Here is a 23706-nt window from a genome sequence, read left to right on the forward strand (position 1 = left end):
GGCTACAACATGACACTTGAACTCTTTATGGGTGATGCCTTTGCATGCTGCGGTGAGACGTACTGTTGTTTCAAGGTCCGGTATCTATAGGCATGTCTCGTTAAAGCGTTTGATATAGCTGCGGATTGACTCTCCCTCCCTCTGCACCACGTTCAGAAGGCTCTCCTGTGACTTCGGGCACTTCTTATTAGTGATGAAGTGAGCCGTGAACATTTCTGCAAACTACGTCCAACTTCTGATGGAACCTGACACTAGGTTTCTGTACCAGGTCCGAGCTACTCCTTTGAACGTGGTGGAGAAAGCCACACACATACAAGCCTCATCGGCCCCAGCGATGAGGTGCTCACCTGGAGGAGCGGGACACTCACTTGTTGGGCAGCGTGGGGTGCAGATAGTGATGGGACTCCAGATATGGTCAGAGGAATGGTGAACTGGCCGATTGTCACTGAGGGTCCTTGGGGAGTGACTATCTACTGTTCTTGCCCCCTTGTGATGTTCATGTTACCCTTACCGTTGTGGCTGGAAGATGCCATTGAGGTTGAGACTGAGTTTGAAACTATAAAGAGATTGGGATGACCTTCCGATCGTGTTCCCACAGATGGCGCCAATTGATGGTGCACGATCTGGAAGCTCTTAGCTGGAGGATGATTTGGACCTTAGTCATGTAGCGAGCTGGACCAAGCTGCAAGATAGAGGATTAGAGCACCCAAGGTAATTAACCCGGCGAGGTCGCTTCGATGCTTAAGTCAGTACTATGTTGTGATTGCGAGCTAGAATCTGAGTGCTAGAGAGCTTGGATGTAAGTAATCGCGCGTAACTGGATCATAAAGGGGTTGACGCCTTTACATAGCCGAGTTATTGCGGGTTTCCTAGAACAGTTCCGAGATCTATGGCCTGAATGGGCGAGATCCGTTCTCGCTTTAGTCAGGGAGTAACATATCAGTCAATGAACTTCATTATCACCACCCTATTCGGACGGGGAGAAGATAAGGCTTGCCGTTATGTGGTATGATCCAACAATATCCGAAGTTTGCTGGGAAGCTACTGGGATTTATTACGTGTCACTTTGGTTCCTGGGCCCCGAACTTCATTAGCAGCTGGGGTGGCATTACGCCGAGGTGAGCTGTTGCAGAAGTGACTTTATGCTGAAGTGACTTTACGTCGAGCTCCGCATTGCGCTGACTAGGCTCCCCTTGTTGAGTTGTCATCCTACGTGCAGATCACGTCCACGTGACTTTTATTTATCAGGTCATGCCAAATTACTCCTCATCACACCTCATCACTATCTTCTCCCTCTGCCATATTGATTTATTTAATTAATTATCATTACTAATAAACATTATGTTACAATGTTTCTTTAATTATTTAATTTATTTAATTAATTAACAGTATTAGTAATACATTATTTATTAATTAAGTATGGTATTTATTTAATTAAATACCATAATTAATAAAAAAGTACTATTACAAAAAATACATCTAATATTGTTAAATAATTAAATAAATACCATCATTAATAACAAAAATATTATTAAAAATACCATAATTAATTATGGTATTCATTCATTTATTTATTTTACGTATATTGGTAATTTTAGTAAGCTTAGGGGGTATTTTATTCAATTCGGGGCTAAAATATAATTTTAATATAATGGTGGGTATTTTGGGTTAAAAAAATAAAGGGTGGAGATGGATTTGATTATATACAGTGGTTTTGCGTGTACAAGCTAATGAGATTAGCCAAAATGGAATCATTTTATATGGAAGGCAAACAAGGTTATTTTTTATTTAAATTTTATAGGGTGGGGTTTTTAGGCATTTTGAATCGATTGGTGGGGGTCAGATTGCCCTAAATAGGCTCGAATTAGGCAAATCTAGAGGGGTAGTGATTCAATTAATTTATTAATTTTGAAACAGAATCTTAATGTAATAGAGGGGAAAATGAGGGAATTTTTTGTTGAAATTTGGTAGGGGTGGTGCTTTTGAGCATTATGGGTTGATTGGTAGGGTTGGAATGGCCCAATTATAATGAGATTAGCCAAAATGGAATCATTTTATATGGAAGGCAAACAAGGTTATTTTTTGTTTAAATTTTATAGGGTGGGGTTTTTAGGCATTTTGAATCGATTGGTGGGGTCAGATTGGCCTAAATAGGCTCGAATTAGGCAAATCTAGAGGGGTAGTGATTCAGTTAATTTATTAATTTTGAAACAGAATCTTAATGTAATAGAGGGGAAAATGAGGGAATTTTTTGTTGAAATTTGGTAGGGGTGGTGCTTTTGAGCATTATGGGTTGATTGGTAGGGTTAGAATGGTCCAATTATAATGAGATCAGGCAGATTTAGAAATGACTTGATCGAGTCAATACAAATCTTTGAAACAGAGTCTTGGTGTAATAGAGGGGCAAACAAAGGTATTTTGGGCTGAATTTTTGTGGGTAGGGTTTTTAGGGTGTCTAGGATCTTATGGAAACATCTAATTTATTTTGGAGGGCCAAAATCATGGAAATTTGGGTCAATGAGAGCATCCAAAATGGAATATTTGTTAGATAATGGGGTAAACAGGGGGATTTTTGGTTGAAAATTTATGGGTAGATGTTTTTGGTGTATCTAGGGTTCAATTGTATCATCTATTGATTCAGAGGTGTTAGGATCTAGGAGGTTTGGGTTGTGGGTGCTTCATGCTAACAAGAGGGTTTGATAGGGAATCTCAGTTTGATAAAAGAATAAATGAAAGGGAGTCTTGGGTTAAAATTTTAGGGATAGAAATTTTAAGAAGTCCTAGGTTTGATAATGGTGTTCGGGGATTTTTAGATACTTCAAAAGGATCAGAATGGTTTGATCAGGTGTTCGGGGTAAATTGGGGTTTTGACGGTGTATTGAGCAAAAATTAGGTGCTGACAATGGGGTTTTTAGAGGTATTGGTCTCTTGGATCATTTGGTGGGGTTTGGTTGGTCCATAAATGGTATGATCAAGGGCATTTAAGAAATGAATATCTTGGCCAATGAGATAGCCCTAATTAAAATCTTAGTGTGATGAAGGGTTAAATAGGGGATATTTGTGATGAAGTTTTGTGGTAGGGTGTTTATAAGTATCTAAAGCTCTTTAAAAGCCCATTAACTCTAATTTGCAATTCGGTTAAAAAATACCATCATCGCACGGGTTCTGACTAGTTTATACTAAAATATCTCTTATAATATCTTTCTTAACATGAAAATATCTCTTTGCTTTTATCTTGTTAACCATAACAATCCTAATGTATTAGTCTATGTCAATGTATTGCATGAGAGAATAGAATCTCTAGTTATATGTTTATCTATGACAAGTGATAGTGGGACCTGTAAATCTACATACTCAGAAAGACAATAAAAATATTTTTGAATAAAAAATAAATAATTAAAGCAGCTGAAATTATCAATATACAATAAAAAATAAATAAAATTGCCAAACACTTCTTATTCATTAATTTTAGACTCATAAGCCATAGAGTTCCAATAAAGAAGTTGCATATCATGAAAAATTTCATCTAAAAATTTTATAAATTATTTTATATTGAAAATAAACTATAATATAGGTAAATTATGCTAAATTAATTATTTTATTCAGGCAAAAATTATTATAAATGTAAAATAAAATACAAAGTAAAATATATGTATATGTATACACTATCCCGGCTTCACCTTTAGCCTTTTAATGCCTTTAGTGAGAATTGTGTTAATGTGGGTAGACAACAATAAATATAGAAATACAAAGTTTAAAAAAAAACTAAATTTTTATAGACTCTAGAATTGAACATGATGCAGAGTTCCTCCTAGAACTGTTTTGCTATAGTAATGATATCAAGGTGGCCTATCATGCAAACATTCAACATAGAGGGATTGGAAGGCACCCAATTGTTGGGATTAAGCTACAACTTAAATAAAAGAGAAATAACCAAAACACCTCACAAAACAGCCCTCATCTCTTTCAATAGATTTAATGACTTATTGGAGAAGCTTGAAAGCTTCTAGTGGTTGCTTTAACTATTTTGTAGTGAAACATAAAAGATTGAATCTTTAGGTTATCAAGATCACACCCATGGTGGCTGATTTCAAGAATGTTCTCAAGATCCCACCCATGGTGGTGTACAAAACCTTAGTTTGATCCAAGATAGATTGCATATATTTTTGGATCAATTTCAAGAATATTGTCAAGATTCACAGTTAGCGTTCCTTTCTGTAGACTCTCAATTGTTTTTCCTTCAAGATAGTCCACACAAAGCAACAACAAAACAAATCTCCAAATTCCCTTTCTTGAGTTTGATCCAAGAGAACAAAGGTAGAGGAAGAAGGGGGCTTGGCTCTAAGATTGTGCTAGCAATCCTTAGATTAGGGTTTTGTCTAGTAGAAAGAATGTCTCCTTAAACCCTAGAGTTATGCTCCTATTATAATTAGGAGAGCTTATCTCATAAGTTTTCCATAATTGAAATTAGATCCCTCTACTAAGACCCCTCTTAGTGATTATATTACACCTTTCCCTCATACCTTATTTGCATTTTGCCTCTTAATGTGTGTGGCATCTTAGGTTCAATACTATTAGGTAGTGGAAAATGATGCCAAACTCCTTCAACATCCCTAATGGAACTCCTTCCATTTGAATTGAATTGAAATTCCTTTAATTCTCCTATGAATGTGAATAATTGATCATTATTCACATGACCACTCTAATAGTTTGAATTCAAAAGATTAAACCTTCGCATTTATAGCAACCATACAATTTGATTCTTCTATCATACAATGTCCTAAAAAAGCAAAGAACCATGATGAATATGTCAAACCCTACTGGCTCAATTATATGTCCCATTCAATTGATGGTGACTCATATAGTGACAATGTGAACTCTTTCCATAAACCATATTACCTTGGCCAATGACTTGTAGGCCTGTTCATGGGCCAGGTAGCCCGATGGTCTAGCCTGGCCCAGCCCAATCTAAGTCGGGCTTGGACAACATTTCAGTCCCGAGGGCTTAGGCTTTTTCAAAATAAAGCAGCCTGAGCCCGAGCCTAACTTGATAATGTATTATATAATAAAAATATAATTTATATATATAATATTTTTTCTTTATTAGTCTTCTCTTTTTTCAAGTAATAGTGAGATCTTTCATTATTTTTTAGATTTTGAGGTCTTTTAATATAAATAAAATAGTTTTTAATTGAAAAAAAAAGAAAAACATATTTTTTTTCCAAATTTCTGTTCAGGCTTGGACTTGGGCCCAAGCTTTGGGTTTTATATGAGGGCCAGGCTTGGGCTCAAGACCTAGGTCCGATGGTTTGGCTACTTAGGATCGGGCCTAGTCATATTTTTTAATGTAAAGGCAAAGCCTGGCCCAAACCCGGCCTGTGAACAGGTCTAATGACTTGTTGAGTCACATCAATTTTAGCCACATAGGGCGTTCTCTCTCCTCATGGAGAGTGATAGATTCCATTTTGTGCATTCACATACTTCCCTACATAAGACACTATATCCGACATATGCATTCTTAAATCTCTTGGTAGGGCATAAGTGTCCATACCATCAAAATGTAACATTCCATACACAAGATATTCATGATGCCTTAAGTCGTCAATTGGTTCCATGTTACTGTTCTACCAATGGGTCAAGTTCAGTGAACTTGTTCTTTAACAAGCACCTTAATATTTGCTTTAGTGTCTCCACACAAGTGACTTGAGATTCAATTCCTTTTAAAGACAAGCATAATGTGTTCTAGTTTACTTGGATTTTTAAAGCCCTGGATAATCCTATGACTAGGAACTATTTTAGGATTTCATACCAATGACAGTCATATCTCAAATTCTTAACATACTTAAGAATATACCAGCTTGACAAAGTTAATATGGACCATTCATGTAATTATAAGCAAAAGAAGACAATGAAAATTGCTCAATTTATATTAAAATATGAATACATAGTACACGATTACCCTTTTATGTTGTCACTAAATTGGTTTTAGGGAATACAACGAACAAAGCCAACTAATATATTTATGTATAAGCCCTTAGGATGCCTTAGGGACTCTAAACCCTAAGCTCCTTGAAAACAAAAATAACTCCAAACAACCTCCCCAAAAGATAACATTAGTTAAAAAATGCCTTAAGGATCAAAACCCATTAAAGGTGTACCCAATTGCTCCTAATTATAATCCAAATTATGACATTATAAAAATACCCCTAAACCCGATTTGACTATAAAACTACCCAAAGCAACTATTTGGGGTTCTATTGCAAAAACAAACAATTTCAAAACATATTAACATCTCCTTCTTGTTCTTCATTCTCATTTTTCTATTTTATTCTTCTTTTCCTTTTTTTAGTGCTCATCATTCCCGGTTGTTGAATTAAAAATAGCTCGATTCCATGTGAGTAGTAGATTTAGTAGCTTATACATGTCTGCATCCATAATATGTTTATCAATATTCCATTTTGCATCATTTGTATCTTTTCCTTAGGCTTAGCTTGGGAAGAGTACAAACACAAATATGTATAGTGCAAAGACAAATTTAGCACTACAAAATATAAGGTTTTGCACTGTGCATATTTGTACTTGCACTCGTTCCAAATTGAGCCTTAAGTCCCATCTTAATCTTCATTTGAAAGAATGATCTTGATGGCTTTAGTTGTATTCTCTATTTCCTCAGTGTGATTTTTTTTTTTTTTGGTCTCAAATGTGGATCATTTTGTTGAAACAATGTATGCTCTTAGCGCCAATAGATGTATTTTACATTGACTTTGTTATGAATAAAGGTTCATTTATTTTATGTGTTATGGGTTTGTTCTGTTAATTAACCCTTAGTTCTTATTCTCAAAAAAAAAAAAAAAAGAAAAAACAAAACAAAAAACCCTTAGTTCCATATTAGTATTATGTGGGAATTGAGTAGTGAGTACTAGATACTTGGGTTCTGACCTAAGGTATGAGGGTGTGTGTTTAGGAAACATTAAATTTAACCAAATCTAGTGTGTTGTTAGACTTTGTGATTGGTAGAATAGTTAGATGTTGCATTTAATCCTTCTACTTTATATCAATGCTATGCTTTTGATATACCAACTAGTGAAATTCTTCTAGGTTAAACACTTGGGTTTGTTGTAGTTTGGCTTGGAAGTTAACTTGGTGATTAATGTGATAGGATCTACTACTATATTAAGACATAGAGAACACTTTATGTAACTTCGTATGATGGATGCCTGAATATTCCAGTAGCAGGATTACATGAATGCTTTATTAAAGTTCATTAGGGTGGAAGTTAGATACTATGTCACATAAACTAAGAAGGTATAAGTCCTTCCCATATGCAGTGTCGAGTATTAGTGGTAGGGAGATTAATTACAAGTTATATATTGGGATGATTTAACCTAATAATCACATAATGGGTTGAACCAACTAGACTTGGGTCTTTAGGATAGTAAGGTACCAACTACCAAGTAGTTATGAGCATTTAATTTGCTGAATCAATAGAGCCCATAATAGTTATTAGCAAATTAGCCATGTTGGTTTATTAAAATGGCCAGCTAGACTTGTTTATGTGTTACCTAAAGGGGCTTAGGTTGGTTTGATAATTTAGTAGTGGGTCCCACACTATACAAGCTGGTGTCTCCTATTGGAAGGTTTCCATGTGTATGTGGAGTCTCAAATTTAGTTAAGGGTCTCTCATAGTCAACCTAGTTGTGAGCTCTGGGAAACTCATGGCCGGCTCAAAGATTTGGAGTTGCCACCCATTTTTTAGAGGAAATAAGCCCTCATATTGGATCCCAAAGAACGATTTACTTGCCTTGATAGTGATTCCCTTCTCTGCCAAGGAAAGGCACTGAACCAAAAGGCTTTGGGTTCCAAATATTGGGAGAGAGAAGGTGTTAGGCACCCCTCTCTCCAAGCTGCTATAAAAGCCCACTATGGGAGTAATTCAGGATCAAATTTTGGTACAACACAAACTAACAAGATTACTCAAAGCTCCTGAAATCTGGCAAAAATGTTCCCAACTTCACCCAAAATTAAATTGAGGTGATGTTATCAAGTCTTAGGTACTAGTTTCCCTAAGATCCTCGCCTCTCTTCCTCTTTTTCTCAATCCGGAGGAAGTTGGAAATGCTAGTTTCCTAAGATTTCAAGGCTTTAAGCAACCTAAAACTAAACTAAAAGCAAAGATACAGTTGAATGAGAGGCTTACCTCTCGTGTATGACCTTGAAACAATCTTTCCAACAGCTGAAAGGGTTTTAAATGAAACTTGAGCAAGGCAGGAGCTAGGTTGGGCGTTTCTGGTGTTGAAACTAGAAAACAGGGTTGAAGCTTGAGATTAGCTTCAAGGATTTCAGGGTTTCAAGACAACTGAGTGTGTTATAAGAGTTGGGCAACTCTCCCCTTCCTCAAGCTTGAGTTGGGCCTCCATTTATAGAGAAAATGGAGGGAGATGGGTCTGAAACTCGTCCAACTACAGTGTCTGTAGCTCAGTAGAGTTTTTTCATCGAAATAGGCAATGATTTTAAGAGAGAGGGTTTTACAGTTGACTCTTCCTTCTTTGTGCAACAAATTTTCTCGATTTTGGGTGGTTTCTTATGGGTTTTGTGCGTCCAATGAGGGATTGGGGTGTGCCAGACATTGCAGCCCTGTATTTGGGGCTAACAGTGGCAAAAAACATAAATTTGAAGAACTTTTAAATGCTACTTTGTCTTTTCTTGATTTTAAGTAGGGGCATGTTTGGCATTTTGAGATTTTTAAGGCTATTAGGCTCAAATTCATTGGTCCAGGTGTTTAAAGGGGGTTAAGTAAGGAGCTGACATCAGTCCCCTCCCACTTAAGATGCTAGGTTGGATAGCTGATGTGGCGATTCAATTTGATGCATCAAAATGGTATCTTTCTAGTTTAATGGGATCAAATGGATGAATCTGGCTATGAAATTTGATGTGGTGGGGTTTTCCGGGTCTTTGAACACAGTGGTGAGGTCTGATTGGACAAACGGGGTCAGGAAGATTGAGATCTGTGGTTGACAAGTTTGAATTAATAGGATTTGTTGAAATAGAATCTTTGTTTGATGAATGGTCAAACGAGGGAATTTTGGTGGATAGGAATTTTTGGACATCCTGAATCTGATGGAAGTGATGAATCTTTGATCAGAGGTGTAGATTTACTGGTTCAGTTCAGATCACAATCTTATGGTTTTGAGAGGGTCCAAAATGGAATCTTACTTTTTCAATGGTTAAATGGGAGTGTTTGGTCCTAGAATTTGATGTGCTAGGGTTCTTTGGGTCTTTGAACATGGTATTGGGGTCTGAATGGTCAAAGAAGGTTTGGATGATAGAGATTTGTGACAGGTGAGCTTTTAATCAATAAGATTCGCCAAAACAACATCAAGGCTTGATGTTGGGCCAAATGAGGGAATTTTGGGATAAAATTTAGTGGGTAGGTATGGATCGGGATTATGAGGCTGTTGGAAGGGTTTGGTTGTGTTAGGTATTTATAGATAATGGGTTTTAGGTTTAAGGAGCGTCGTAGTATTAACACATCGAAATGGAATCTCTGGTGGATGTTGGCTAAATCCAAGAATTTAGTGTTGAAATCTTGTGTGATTGTTTGTTTAGGGGTTTTATTTCACATGATGGGTCTTGATCGGGGATCAGGTATGGTGGTGTGGCATAATCAAGACCATAAAAAAGGAATCAAGTAGGTTTAATAGTGGATTTATAGGCATTTGGGCTATAATTTGGTTTCTTAGGGTTTAGGCATGTTTTACAGTGATTGGTGTGGTCCGATCGGGCATCCGGAATGTAGGATATGAGTCAAAGAAGGGACCAAGAAAAAATTGGATGCTAATAGTAGTCAAACTAGAATTGCAAATTAGAAAGTCTAATTATGCTAGGACGATTTGACTAAGAGTCTTAATAGAAAGGTTCTAGTATTTTAGGATGAACAAGGTAGTTCAACCACCATTTAGACCATCCATTATAGCATGTTTCTAGAATATTTTTGAGTAAGTGGTTCACCCAAATCATTGCATACACAAATTTGTTGCATTTCTTTTGAGAGTGTTGAAGCGTGGGTGTGAACTTCCACTTAGATCTCTACATTTATAAACTTTACACATCAGGTATTGATCTTCTCAACCTTAGAGATTTGATCTATTATGGTCCAACAAAGCCAAATTGGTCCTAAGAGAAAATACAATTATATCCACTGTGTGCAATTTCATCATTCATGTAGGATTAAAATTTTTAAATTTTACTTCATTTTTTGTTGGGATTTTCATACTATATGATCATTAGATGATCATATTTTACCTTTTACTTCATGATTCTATTAGACAATTTATGCCCTTTGCTCCTATTAGATTGATGTACACTTACTTTTATGTATTAGTAATATCAATACATTATTGTTTTATATTCAGATTGGTGTATTTCTTTGAATTATTCCTTAAACTATACAATTATGAGACTTGTGTTAGTTTAGAATATTTTCAATTAGTGGGTATTTGTGAGAAACACTAAATCTTGACTAATTTTCAATTATGCCCTAGACTTTGGAGACAAATGGGCAAAACTAAAAAGTTTTACTTAACCATAGACTTGATTATGATACTACATTGGGTCTTGAACTAAACTGCTTTTGATATGCCAACCAGTGTATTCCTCTTAGGGTCAAATACCTAGGTATGTTGGAGTAGTTTTCGATGTTACTTGAGTGGATGATCATAGTCATAGGATTATTCCCTTTGTCAGACAAGGTGAATATCATGGTTTACAATCTCTCTGATGGAAACCTAAAATTATTGATAGTGGATTTTAATTGTATTTGAAATCAATTTTTCCAAGTGTATTTATACTTATATTATTTTATTTTATAGAAAAGGTTTGCAAAAAGGTTTTAATTCTAATATCTATTTGAGCAGAGGATGTGACATTGCATTTTGCAGTCAAGGAAGAGGTCCTTTCATGTGAATAATATTTTGATTATTTAGGACTGAGATGTTAAGGGAAAGAGATCATTATGAGGCTTATAACTTTATGAGCTTTATCTTATATTAGTTCATTCATTGGGCTACATAGGGTGGCTGAAACCAATGATCACTTAGACTTAAGTGTTTGGACCAGATTGAACCCAATTTGATTGGACTAGTGGTTCACTGCCCTTGGGTAGTGCTAGACATAGGCTGAACCCATATGGACTTAATTAAGACCTTTGTGGGTCCCACACCATACAATAATTAAGCCTAAAGAGCTTTGCAATGCCTATGTATGTGAATGATTAAAGTAAATGGGCCCATGCCCATTACTAATAAGACTAGTTAATGATAGTTGTCAAGTGATATGAATCGAATATAGTTTGGAAATGGGTATAGAGCTCCATTCTTTTAGAAGGATTGAGTCCTATTCCAAATCTGATTTCGATTAAGACCTAATCCAATTAGGAGAGAGCTCTATATATAGGGTGAAGGGGTAGAGAACGAAGCATGCATTCTCTACACTCTCTCTTGCTCCCTTTCTCTTTTTCCTTGCTCTCAAAGCCCTAGTTCGAACAAGCCTTAGGGGGGACTGGTTCTCTATCATCTTTTTACTGAGTTTTTGATGAAAAGCAATAGAGAAGAGGCGGTTCACGTAGCTGCATCGAATTCCATTGGTTGGAGTGGAAATCGGCTGAAGTAGTGTTACAGGATTGATCTTAGTTTTTTAGCTGTGCCATCTTCAGTTGGGAGGCCAATCTAGGTCTTATTTTTGGGTGTGAACTACCACTCTGAGAGCTGCAATTTGTGGACTCCGTATTAGGTACACTCAAATTTAATTTGGGTTTTAAATCTGATCCAGCTCAGTGCAAGTTCGATACAAAAAAAAATTAATATTTTCAAATAAAGACAAATCAGTTCCTGGGTTGGAATGATTTTTTTTTTATTTTTTTTATAAATTCAGCCAGTAATCCTAACAGGTTTGGCCATGGAATATCAGAATTTCAACCCTTCCAATAGATACAACATCATGGTTCTTGGAAACCATAGTATCTTCCCACATTATGGTCTCCTTTTCTTTTGAGAATGTGGCATGACTTTGATCTTTAGCCACTGGTTCAGAGGCCCATTCAAGCCTCTTACTTTAATAAATTTCTCCCAGATTCTATTCTTCATTTTAGATATCCTCTTCAACATCTCATCTAAGTTGAAGCTGCCTTTAACTTTTGACATATTTGTTTCTAGAATTCCCAAGTCACTTGAATCCACCTCATATGTTTTTGGAGTATTTTCTTTAGAAGCAAGATCACAAGTAGCTTCAAGCTTATCTTCTTCTAGTTCAACTTCTCGTGAGGTTGCTTCTTTTGTCTCTTCTCTAGCTACACCTTATTGCTTTAATGTTTTATTGCATAGTTTCTAACTTGTTTACATTAACATGTGCACTATGCTTTCCAATCTCCCATTTTGTCTTTCCTTATATTTGTCTTTAAATACCTCTTCTTCAATATTGGAGGTATCTTCAACAATGCTATCTTTATTTGAAATATACTTCTAAAAGTTATTTTTTGCATTATTTTTCCAAGATCTCTAGATATTTTCATAATAGATGAATCTTGAACCTTGTCTTTTTGATAGATCTCTTTAACATGCACAACAATGTGGTACTTGAAATTGGTGTCTTGTTTCATTATTCCTTACTTTGTGTTGTCATCCTTATTGGTAGTTATAGTCCCTCTTGTATCTCTCCATTTGGTACCATTTTATATTCAACAAAGCTCTCTTTAAGTGTTTCTTCTCTGCTTGCAATTTCATCATAGGCCTTTGCTATGTTGCCTTGTTTGGCTTCCCGAACCAATTTGTTTGAGGTAAAGAGGGTAGTTGTTGGCTTAATTTGAAGCTACACGGATTTAAGTGTCTTTCACAAGTTATATGTATTCTTATGTCCATAATGTATAGTCTTAAACAATGTTTTAAAAACCAACCCTGAGTCTAAACCGCTTTTTCCTTCAAGTCATGGGTCACTAGTTTGAATGTCAAGATCGAATATATGTATGCACACACACACACGCACACACACACACACACACACACACATATATATATATATAAGTGCAGTGTACAAACATGTATTTTATCAATAAAATAATGTATAATTATTTTTACATGTAATATATGTATATAAGTATTATTTAATGTTTAATTTATATTTTAATTCAATTTTCAATTTTTATTTGTAAAAAATGCTAAAAATTTCAATTTTAGAGACGGAAAGGGTTTTCATAGAAAGGTAAGGTGCCAAAAGGCACCTTGGAACGCATAGATCTCAAAACGTTACCCCAAATAGATATAAAGATCATCCAAATTGAACAACCGAGTGCAATGTTATGACCTCTAAAATTTTGCATTTACATTATTGAGTGTTCAACCCATGATCCCATGGCCGATCGAATGGGTCAACAGTTCAATGCCTTAGTCAAACATTTTTTACCAGGTCAATGGTGTTTTGCCAAAATGCAGGTTCCATGTAAACCAAACCTAAAATCCTGACCAGGTGATTGTTTGGACTATTCAATCATCCAAGTCAACAATGGGTTGAAAATATTGGTCTTATGATCATATTGCTATGGACATTCCAAAATAATATGACATACATCCATTGAAACATCATACAAAATGTATTCTTCAAATGTGTTATCAATAGAGAAGTTAACAAGGCACTTCATTTCCTTTTTTTGAACCACAAAATGCGATATGGTCAAGGGAGATTAATAGTTTTGAGTTGCAACGTATCCACCATCTCTTTAGACAAGATTTTTGCTACTCCCAATGTCAATGGTCAAGTTAAACAACTTTTCACTAGCTATATAGTGTGTTCTAAAGATATTCTTTCTTGGGGTTCTTTAGGTGCAGTCATGGAGTGTTGTATTACTAATACTTGACCCTTAATTAATATCATCTTCCATGTCTTATCTTCCTGGAAGGCATTAGTTTTAATACTTTCTTTCCAACTATATCATCTTGTTACTCAGTGTCTTCTTCATTGACAATGTCAGTGGGTTGTTTATTAACTATAAGAGCTTGTCTTCTCCTTCCTAGCTGGAAATCACTTGCTATATTACCATCATTAGTATTATTTTGGGCTACGAGTTGAGTATAATGTTTAATCTATTCTTGTATCTTCTTATAGCCTCTTGAAATACCTTTATAGTAACATGTTTTGGTCTTCTACCACCACAATGATGTACACCACTTGAAACCATATGTAAGTAGATACAACATGAAAGATGAACTTTGGAGCAACCCCAATGAAAGGACTTACTTTGATACCACTTGATGTGGTATCAATGTTAAATTCTTTCTTTGGAATTGTTTTGCTACAGTTGTAATGACATCAAATTGGCCTTTTGTACAAACATACAACAATAGAGGGATTGGAAGGCACCCAATGGGTTGACTCTTTCAAATGCAACCTCCTAATTCTTGAAAACTGTAACTAAGGTTGACCTAAAACTCAAATAAAAGAAAATAAATTCACGAAAACAACCCTAATCCCTTTTATAAAACTCTATGACTTGTTGTAAAACCAATTAAAATATTTAAACATAAGCCCAATATACCCCTCTACAAACAACTCCTTGAGAACAAAAATAACTTAAAACAACTCCAAAAGATAACATAAGTTACAAAAATGCCTAATGGACCAAAAGATGCGTCCAACTGCCCTTGACCATATTGCAAATTATGAAAATTTGAAAATACCTGTAGACCCAAACCAACTATAATTAATAATTAATGCTACCCAAAACAACTATTTGGGATCCTACTCCAAAAACAAGCAAATTCAAAATATATTTGCCTCTTAATTTTTCGTTTTTCTCTCTTCTTTTTTTTTTCTTTTTCATCTATCATTATATATATATATATATATATATATATATATACATCGCTTGTAATACTTGGCTTCCCTTTTTCCCTCTCTACCCGCCCCAATACCATATTCATCTCTCTTGCCTTGGCCTCATGTCAATACGGTATCCCAAAATATATTTTACTCCTTTTTTTTCCCTCTCCCCATCTCATTACTATATTCACCCCTCTCTCTCTCTCACTCTCTCTCTCTCTATAACTCTCTATAAAGTGCGCAACGCACATGGTACTCAACTGGTTACTAAATAATACCATAGACCCATGCAAAAATTCTTCATATAAATTAAAACACAACTCTTTTCTGCAGCTCATTAAATATCATGTGCCTTCTATTTGTGTTAATAAAATTTAGTATGCTCTTCCCTATTTATAGGTTAAAAAAATCCATGATTTGTCATCAAACTTCATATATCCATGATGTTGTACAATGAAATAGTAGAGCTGTCAATGGGACGGGTCCAATCCGATGGACTTGAAACGAATGGGTTAGTTCTTGATATATTCCATATTATAATCGATTAAGAACTGGTTCCATGCAGTCTTGAACCGAATACATACACACGCACATATTATACTATTTATTTAATATATATTATCAATAAGTTTATTATAATCAGGTCCATCGAATCAGGCCCGATTGTCCTGAGAAGGCGAGAATCAATCCATTTGATTCTATGTTTAAAAATTACAGACCCTATTAGGTTTGGTTTGGCTCCGAATCCTTAAGGCTATGTTTGGTTTAAAGGAAAAGGTAGGGAAAGGAAAAAAAACATAAGAAAACCTATAAGAGGTTTATAAAGGGTTCCCTACATTTTCCTTCCTTTCCCTACTTTTCCTTCATACCAAACACAGCCTAATATTTTATTGGTCGGTTCTAATTCTCTCTAAACCCGACACAGACCCGACCTGTAGACTGACCTGTTGAGAGAACCTTATTGGGTTGGTTCTGGTTCTATCTACCAGCATGCGCAGTATTTTACTTCTTGTCTAATGGTACAGTTAATTAAAAGGATATTAAGATAATTTGAAACTAAGCTTAAAGGTGAACCATAGTAACGCATCTACCTTGACTATGTGCATTAATTCAACCATGACTTCCAAGCTTTTTGTAATTCTGCTGGTTAAGCCATAGGCTATTCACTGTCACTTTTTAAGCTAGGATTAATCTAGGGTCCCGGGGCAGACCCTTAAAAATTTTATTAAAATAGAGATCACCCTCAGATATGGAGAATCATAAAATAGAAACCACATTTTTACATGATCAACCAGATCAAATTTCTTGAAAGACCCATTGGATTGATTCTGTTAGCATCAAATAGAAACTTTCTCTTCATAAAAAAAAAAAATTAAAAGAAAAAACAGTTTTCTCTAATTAATAACTGAGATTGCTTCAGACCATCAATTGTTTGTGGCATGAGACAGAAAGAACATTGGCCAAGACATGAATCGCTCTAACAACATCAAATAAAGTAGGAATCACGGAATATTGGGGCTGAAGTTCCAAGAAAGTCAAATAATAAAATACAATCAACTTAACTAGAGATGCTGTATATACGCCCACTAACCCACATGGAGATGCCCTAATTTATCGGCTTCACCTTGCACATCTGACTGAGTAGGAGTAGGGCTCCCCTTTATTCTAATGAATTACATAACTGTAAATTGTTTGCTGACCGACCGACCAGGCGACCAGATAAAAATGTTCCATTCAAGAAAAATATATATGAACCACTCAACTACCGGAAATCTGGAACGCAGAATCGAGAACGAAACCGCTAGAAAACATTATTATTATTTTTTCTAATTTTCATTGTGATGAGTTTATACTGTTAAATGATCTGTTCTGCTATATTAAACTCGGCAACGCTTTCATGGTAACTATTTCCAGGTAGGCTTCAACGTTTGATATAGGGTAATCAATCCAGATTAGTCCTGTCAATGCCTCAAATTCGGGATGTTTGGAATGGTGGCCGTTTTTCAAAAAAATGGTGTTACATTGGATGTTAGGCGTTTCAACAAATGCCCATGTATCTCATTGTTTGGTTCAGCTGATTATTAAAAAATTGGACATGTCTCGAAAATCGGGACCCCACTGATGCATGAAAAGCCAAATTTGGCGTTTTATGCATCGGTGACCGGTTTCCCTCAATGTTGACGGATGTATATCCTATGTGGTACTTACCAGTCAGCACATACATAAAAAACGGTGATGAAACACCTTATCAAACAGCATAGTGTTGCTCAGTGCCTATGTGGCAGAAGTGTTTTTTTTTGTGAAAAACGGGTCTTGGAAGCATGGGCGTTTTTTCTTAAAAATCGGTCCCAAAAAATGCCCACACTTCTAAACACCATATCAATAGGTCGAGTCCGGATCTCCTCCCAAAGAAGTCTGTACCCACACATTTCATGCATGGAGGATATCCTAATGGGTCAGGTCTGATCCAATTCTGGGTAGATCTGAACCTCACTGATAGGTAAATGTGCAGAATCAGTTATGAACCTGAGTCTGTAATTAGGACTCTCGGGTCTGACCCAAATATAATTGACGATCATACTTTTAATAAGGTTCAAAGTATTGATATATGTATCGGCCCGTATCATGCCAATGGGTTTTTGATATGTTCCTCTAAGGATTGTATTGGGTCAGACACTGATTCAGAGGGTAGCCGGGCCTTAAATCGACTCCCCTCTGAACTGGTTTCAAAAAAAAAAATAAATAAAACCTAAAAAAAGGACCAATACCGATGTATCAGCCTGTATAGATACTTTAAACCTTGCCTTTTAACCACCTGTAATCTGACAATAAACCTACTTATTTACTAAATTAATATCTTTGGAGATCATATGGCAATATTACAAATATATCCACTTATACGAGTATAATGCATGAAAGAAATCCATGTGGCAATACAAAAGAAATCCTTGTGTTTGCTGGGTAAAAGCCTAGCTCAAGGAATTAGTCCTCATCATACTTTTACAAGACATCTGTTAATGTAAAATTTTTTCATCATCATCAGTGCCTTATCCCAATTGTATAGGATCAGTTATATGAATCCTACTTTGCCAATCTCTTCTATGAAAAAATCATATCCACGGTTAATGTATTATTAGTGATTAAACCTTTTCAGATCAAAATAAGTTACATCATCATTTTATGAAGCTTAATTGGGAATGGAGAATGAAAATGCATATATAAGAATGAGATGACACAGTAAAGGGAGTAAATCATAGACTCTCAACCTGATATAAAATGGAGCCTAACTCTTCTACTTTGCACATTTTTATTCATTAATTATTGCTCATAAAAGACAATTCAAACAATTCGTGGCTTTCTTGTAATTAGATGTTGATTTCGTTGAAGTATTGAAAACAAATAAGATCTAATAATGGAGATAAGCTTTTCTGTATATATTAGAGCAGGACCATGGAATCAAAACAGAGGCTTAAAATTAAAACATGCATACGTTTCATGCATATCTTAACTACACATAATATTATCAAATCAGGGAATAATAGCTTTGACTTTTCAAAAATACCACACTCTTCCATTTATAATAAATTTTTGACAGGTTGCATGTTACAGTTCATGCAACTTCCGATCTCAACATTGCAACTTCTGGGGCCGTCAGTACTGGGTTAGAAATCTGAAATTAATGTAATAAAGAATTTGTTAGATTCCAACTACTAAGTTTCTAACAAAAAAGAAGATTAATTAATTGCGGTTTGGTCTGGTGCATTAAATTTATTCACTAAATTAACAAGCATATCATCTCATCAGGATCAATCAATCTAGGGCACAATGTTGCACCATTTTGATCATCTCAATGCGAGGATGTAGATGCTTAATACAGTTTACGAGAACAATAATTAAGAAATATATGTACAGTGCTGTTCAGAAGTCTCTTTTGCTTTGGATGGAGCTTGATATCATTAGTGGTTGTTCCCTTAAACTGAAGACCTCAGTATTCAAAACCTAATATTCTGAAGACAGACGACTTTAGAAAGAAAACCAATGGTCTATTAAGAAAATGCTAGATAAATAAATAAAATCCAGCTTGCAGAGCCCAATCAAGATAAATATGTTATTCGATAATAGTGATAAACAAATAAATAAAGACTAAACGATCATACAACTTGTGACAACTAGACTCAAACATCACTTATAAATAGTTGCACCTAGCACAAACAAAACCAGCATTCAGAACAAAAGCTCAGCCAAGCTTGGTTTCCTTTCTATCCCTTCCCAGCTCATTCTAGGGAAACTATTGCCCTAGACCTTGGCTGGAGCAGGCAGAAATTAAACAATGAGAGTTCTTAGTGGCGGCCCCAAAAGGGGGCGGCCATGGCCACAACTTATGGTGGCATTGGCTATTCTGCTTGTAGCAGGCAATGGAGGATTAGTTTCTGCTGAATATGGGTCATCATCACCACCTTATGTCTACAAGTCACCACCACCCCCTTCTCCTTCACCACCACCACCATACCACTACGAATCTCCACCACCACCGGTTAAATCGCCTCCACCACCTTATCACTATGAGTCTCCTCCACCACCAGTTAAATCTCCGCCTCCACCAGTCTACTATTACAAATCTCCACCACCACCACCACCAACTTACCACTACAAATCTCCACCACCTCCTCTCCCAGAATATCATTACAAATCTCCACCCCCACCACCACCTTACCACTACAAATCTCCACCACCTCCTCCCCCAGAATACTATTATAAATCTCCACCCCCACCACCACCTTACCACTACAAATCTCCATCACCTCCTCCCCCAGAATATTACTATAAATCTCCACCCCCACCACCACCCTACCACTACAAATCACCACCTCCTCCTCCACCAGAATACTACTACAAATCTCCACCACCACCACCACCTTATCACTACAAATCTCCACCACCTCCCCCACCAAAATACTACTACAAGTCCCCACCACCACCACCACCTTATCACTACAAATCACCACCTCCTCCTCCACCAGAATACTACTACAAATCTCCACCACCACCACCACCTTATCACTACAAATCTCCACCACCTCCCCCATCAAAATACTACTACAAGTCCCCACCACCACCACCACCTTATCACTACAAATCACCACCTCCTCCTCCACCAGAATACTACTACAAATCTCCACCACCACCACCACCTTATCACTACAAATCTCCACCACCTCCCCCACCAAAATATTACTACAAATCCCCACCACCACCTCCACCAACTTATTACTACAAATCTCCACCTCCACCACCTTCCTACCACTACAAATCGCCTCCTCCTCCTCCACCAAAATACTACTACAAATCCCCACCCCCACCACCACCCTATTACTACAAGTCTCCACCTCCTCCCCCACCAAAATACTACTATAAATCCCCACCCCCGCCACCACCTTACTACTACAAATCTCCACCACCACCTCCACCAACATACTATTACAAATCTCCACCACCACCTTCACATCCATCTCCATCACCTTACTACTACAAATCCCCACCACCACCATACCATCCGACACCATACCACTACACTTCGCCACCGCCACCAAAGCCTCACCCTTACCCTCATCACCACCCACTCATTGTCAAGGTTGTTGGAAAAGTCTACTGCGAGAAGTGCCATGATTGGGCATACCCCGCCAAATCTCACGGCAAGAAACACCTCAAAGGTTGGATTCTATTAAAATTTATAGAGTTTTATCTATTCTCATTATTAACAAATATCATGCAATTCTCTTCTACAAAAGCAAAGAGTTATTTTTGCTATTTTCTTGCAAGGATAAAGCCATTTATACTTCTTTTCTAAAATAGAATACTTTTTTTTCTCTTTTCTTATTCTTAATAATGTTATCTATACATGGTTTCCACCAGATGAAACACCAAGTAAAATTAGAACTTATGACTTCTTCGACAATGAGTTAATTAGAATGTATGATGTGGAGCAGGTGCAATTGTGCAAGTAACATGCAAAAATGGTGACAAAGACATAGTTGCATATGGGAAAACCAAGAGCGATGGTAAATACAGCATTACGGTCAAGGATTATGACTATAAGAAATATGGAGCCAAAGAATGCAAGGCCAAATTGTTCTCAGCCCCCAAATATTCAACTTGTAGCATTCCAACTGACCTACACAATGGAAAGAAGGGAGCATCGCTCAAGGTGAAATCCAAGACTCATTATGAGGTTGTGCTCAAGGCCAAGCCATTTGCTTATGCACCCAAGACCCCTTCTAAGGAGTGTGAGAAGCCCAAGCATCCTTCTCATCACTACCACAAGTCTCCCCCATCACCAACACCAACTTACTACTACAAATCACCTCCTCCTCCAGTTTACCACTACAAATCACCACCCCCACCACCGCCAACTTACTACTACAAGTCACCCCCTCCTCCTCCACCAGTTTATAAATACAAGTCCCCACCACCACCATCACCTACATACCACTACAAATCACCACCACCACCCCCACCAACTTATCACTATAGCTCTCCCCCTCCCCCAGTTTACCATTACAAATCGCCTCCTCCTCCTCCACCAGTTTATAAATACAAGTCTCCACCACCACCACCACCTACATACCACTACAAATCACCACCACCACCCCCACCAACTTATCACTATAGCTCTCCTCCTCCCCCAGTTTACCATTACAAATCACCTCCTCCTCCACCACCAGTTTATAAATACAAGTCCCCACCACCACCACCACCTACATACCACTACAAATCACCACCACCACCCCCACCAACTTATCACTATAGCTCTCCCCCTCCCCCAGTTTACCATTACAAATCACCACCTCCTCCTCCACCAGTTTATAAATACAAGTCTCCACCACCACCACCACCTACATACCACTACAAATCACCACCCCCACCCCCACCAACTTATCACTATAGCTCTCCCCCTCCCCCAGTTTACCATTACAAATCACCACCTCCTCCTCCACCAGTTTATAAATACAAGTCTCCACCACCACCACCACCACCTACATACCACTACAAATCACCACCACCACCCCCACCAACTTATCACTATAGCTCTCCCCCTCCCCCAGTTTATCATTACAAATCACCACCTCCTCCTCCACCCACCTATGAATACAAGTCTCCACCACCACCACCTCCTACCTACCATTATAAGTCACCACCTCCACCCCCACCAACTTACCACTATAGTTCTCCTCCACCTCCAGTTTATGAGTACAAGTCACCACCTCCTCCGCCACCAGTTTACAAATACAAGTCACCACCACCACCACCACCAACCTACCACTACAAATCTCCTCCTCCACCACCACCACCTACCTACCACTACAAGTCCCCTCCACCACCACCACCAACTTACCACTACAGTTTACCCCCTCCTCCAGTTTACCAATACAAGTCACCACCTCCTCCTCCACCCGTCTACAAATACAAGTCTCCACCACCACCTCCACCAACCTACCACTACAGTTCTCCCCCTCCACCAGTTTATGAATACAAGTCACCTCCTCCTCCCCCACCCACTTATGAGTACAAGTCTCCTCCACCACCACCACCTACCTACCTCTACAAGTCACCACCTCCACCTCCTCCAACGTACCACTACAGTTCTCCCCCTCCTCCAGTTTACCAATACAAGTCACCTCCTCCTCCCCCACCCACTTATGAGTACAAATCCCCACCACCACCACCACCACCTGTATACACATATTCATCGCCACCTCCTCCAGTTCACTATTAAGTCTAAAAGGTTTTCTTCTCCAATCATGTAAGTATGAATACGACCTAATATTATTATTAATACTAATAGTTGATATTTAAATTGTTATTTATATCAATAACACCATCATGCAACTTTGTTAATTATTTGCAGGTTTTAGTTTGAAAATTGGAATAAAGAAAGAGCTCGTAAACGAGAGATTCATGAGAATTGCAAACCTCTCTATTTCCGGCTATTTTGCTTCTTCCACTTCTTTGGGAGCCATTTTACATGTTTTGTTGTTAGCATATTCTAGTAGAAGTGGCTTTAAAAATGGAAATGGGTGAAGTGGATGTAGGAGCAAATAGGAAGAGATAAGATTTGGATGTGGTTTCTAGGGCTACCTGGTTTTGTTTCTTCAAGTTTAGTGCATTTTTTTCTATTGTTCTATGTATTCATTATGGGGAATAAGCTCTTAAATATAGGGCATTTGTCTCTCACAAGCTATTATTCATTTTGCATGTAAAATGTTTCTAATAAAAGAAAACAGTTTACGTCTCTCTCTCTCTATGGTGTGTGTTGTGTATGTGTAGACCTGTGTGGACATCATTATCTTGTATAATTACCTGAAAGTCGAAAGAATATTATTCAAGGAACAAATCAAGATACTAATTTGCAATCTCTCTTCGTAGGCAGCTGACAATATATCTTTTCCATGTGTTTCGTGCTTGTGACAATAAGAGTAAAGGTATCTTGCACCTTGTCAGCAAAAACAAGGTGGAGACTGAAGAGAATTTAAATATGGATGAAGGAATGATGACTCCTGGACTTCCAGACTAATTGATTGTACTGTTAGATTGGCATTTAGGAAAGAAAATGAAAAGATGTTCACAGTTCAGCTATACTGTTATGGATACACCGTTCATTCAGTTTCCACAATAGGGTCTGTTCGCAAGGGAAGGCGCAAGGGAAAGCAGGGCTTTCTCCCCGTGGACCGACCCGTGACGACATCCTACGCGCGGACACATAACATATACATTCATCAAATGAAAATTCTATCTCAAAGTTCAGATAACACAGATGCACAAGCTAGTACAGTTTACTACAGCT

The 23706-nt window shown here is 37.2% G+C and overlaps 1 protein-coding gene across 1 annotated transcript; it reads left to right on the plus strand.

Moving 5' to 3' along the window:
* Window positions 1-19098: 19098 nt before the first annotated feature.
* Window positions 19099-23164, plus strand: LOC104608452 (uncharacterized). Its single transcript, XM_088891099.1, has 3 exons — window positions 19099-20575; window positions 20852-22665; window positions 22771-23164. The coding sequence occupies exons 1-2, from the start codon at window positions 19195-19197 to the stop codon at window positions 22636-22638; spliced, it is 3168 nt and encodes a 1055-aa protein (XP_088747225.1). The 5' UTR covers window positions 19099-19194; the 3' UTR covers window positions 22639-22665; window positions 22771-23164.
* Window positions 23165-23706: the final 542 nt, after the last annotated feature.

This window comes from Nelumbo nucifera, chromosome 7 (genome assembly GCF_055504915.1).
Source record: "Nelumbo nucifera cultivar China Antique chromosome 7, China Antique-T2T, whole genome shotgun sequence".
In the NCBI taxonomy this organism is placed as follows: domain Eukaryota; kingdom Viridiplantae; phylum Streptophyta; class Magnoliopsida; order Proteales; family Nelumbonaceae; genus Nelumbo; species Nelumbo nucifera.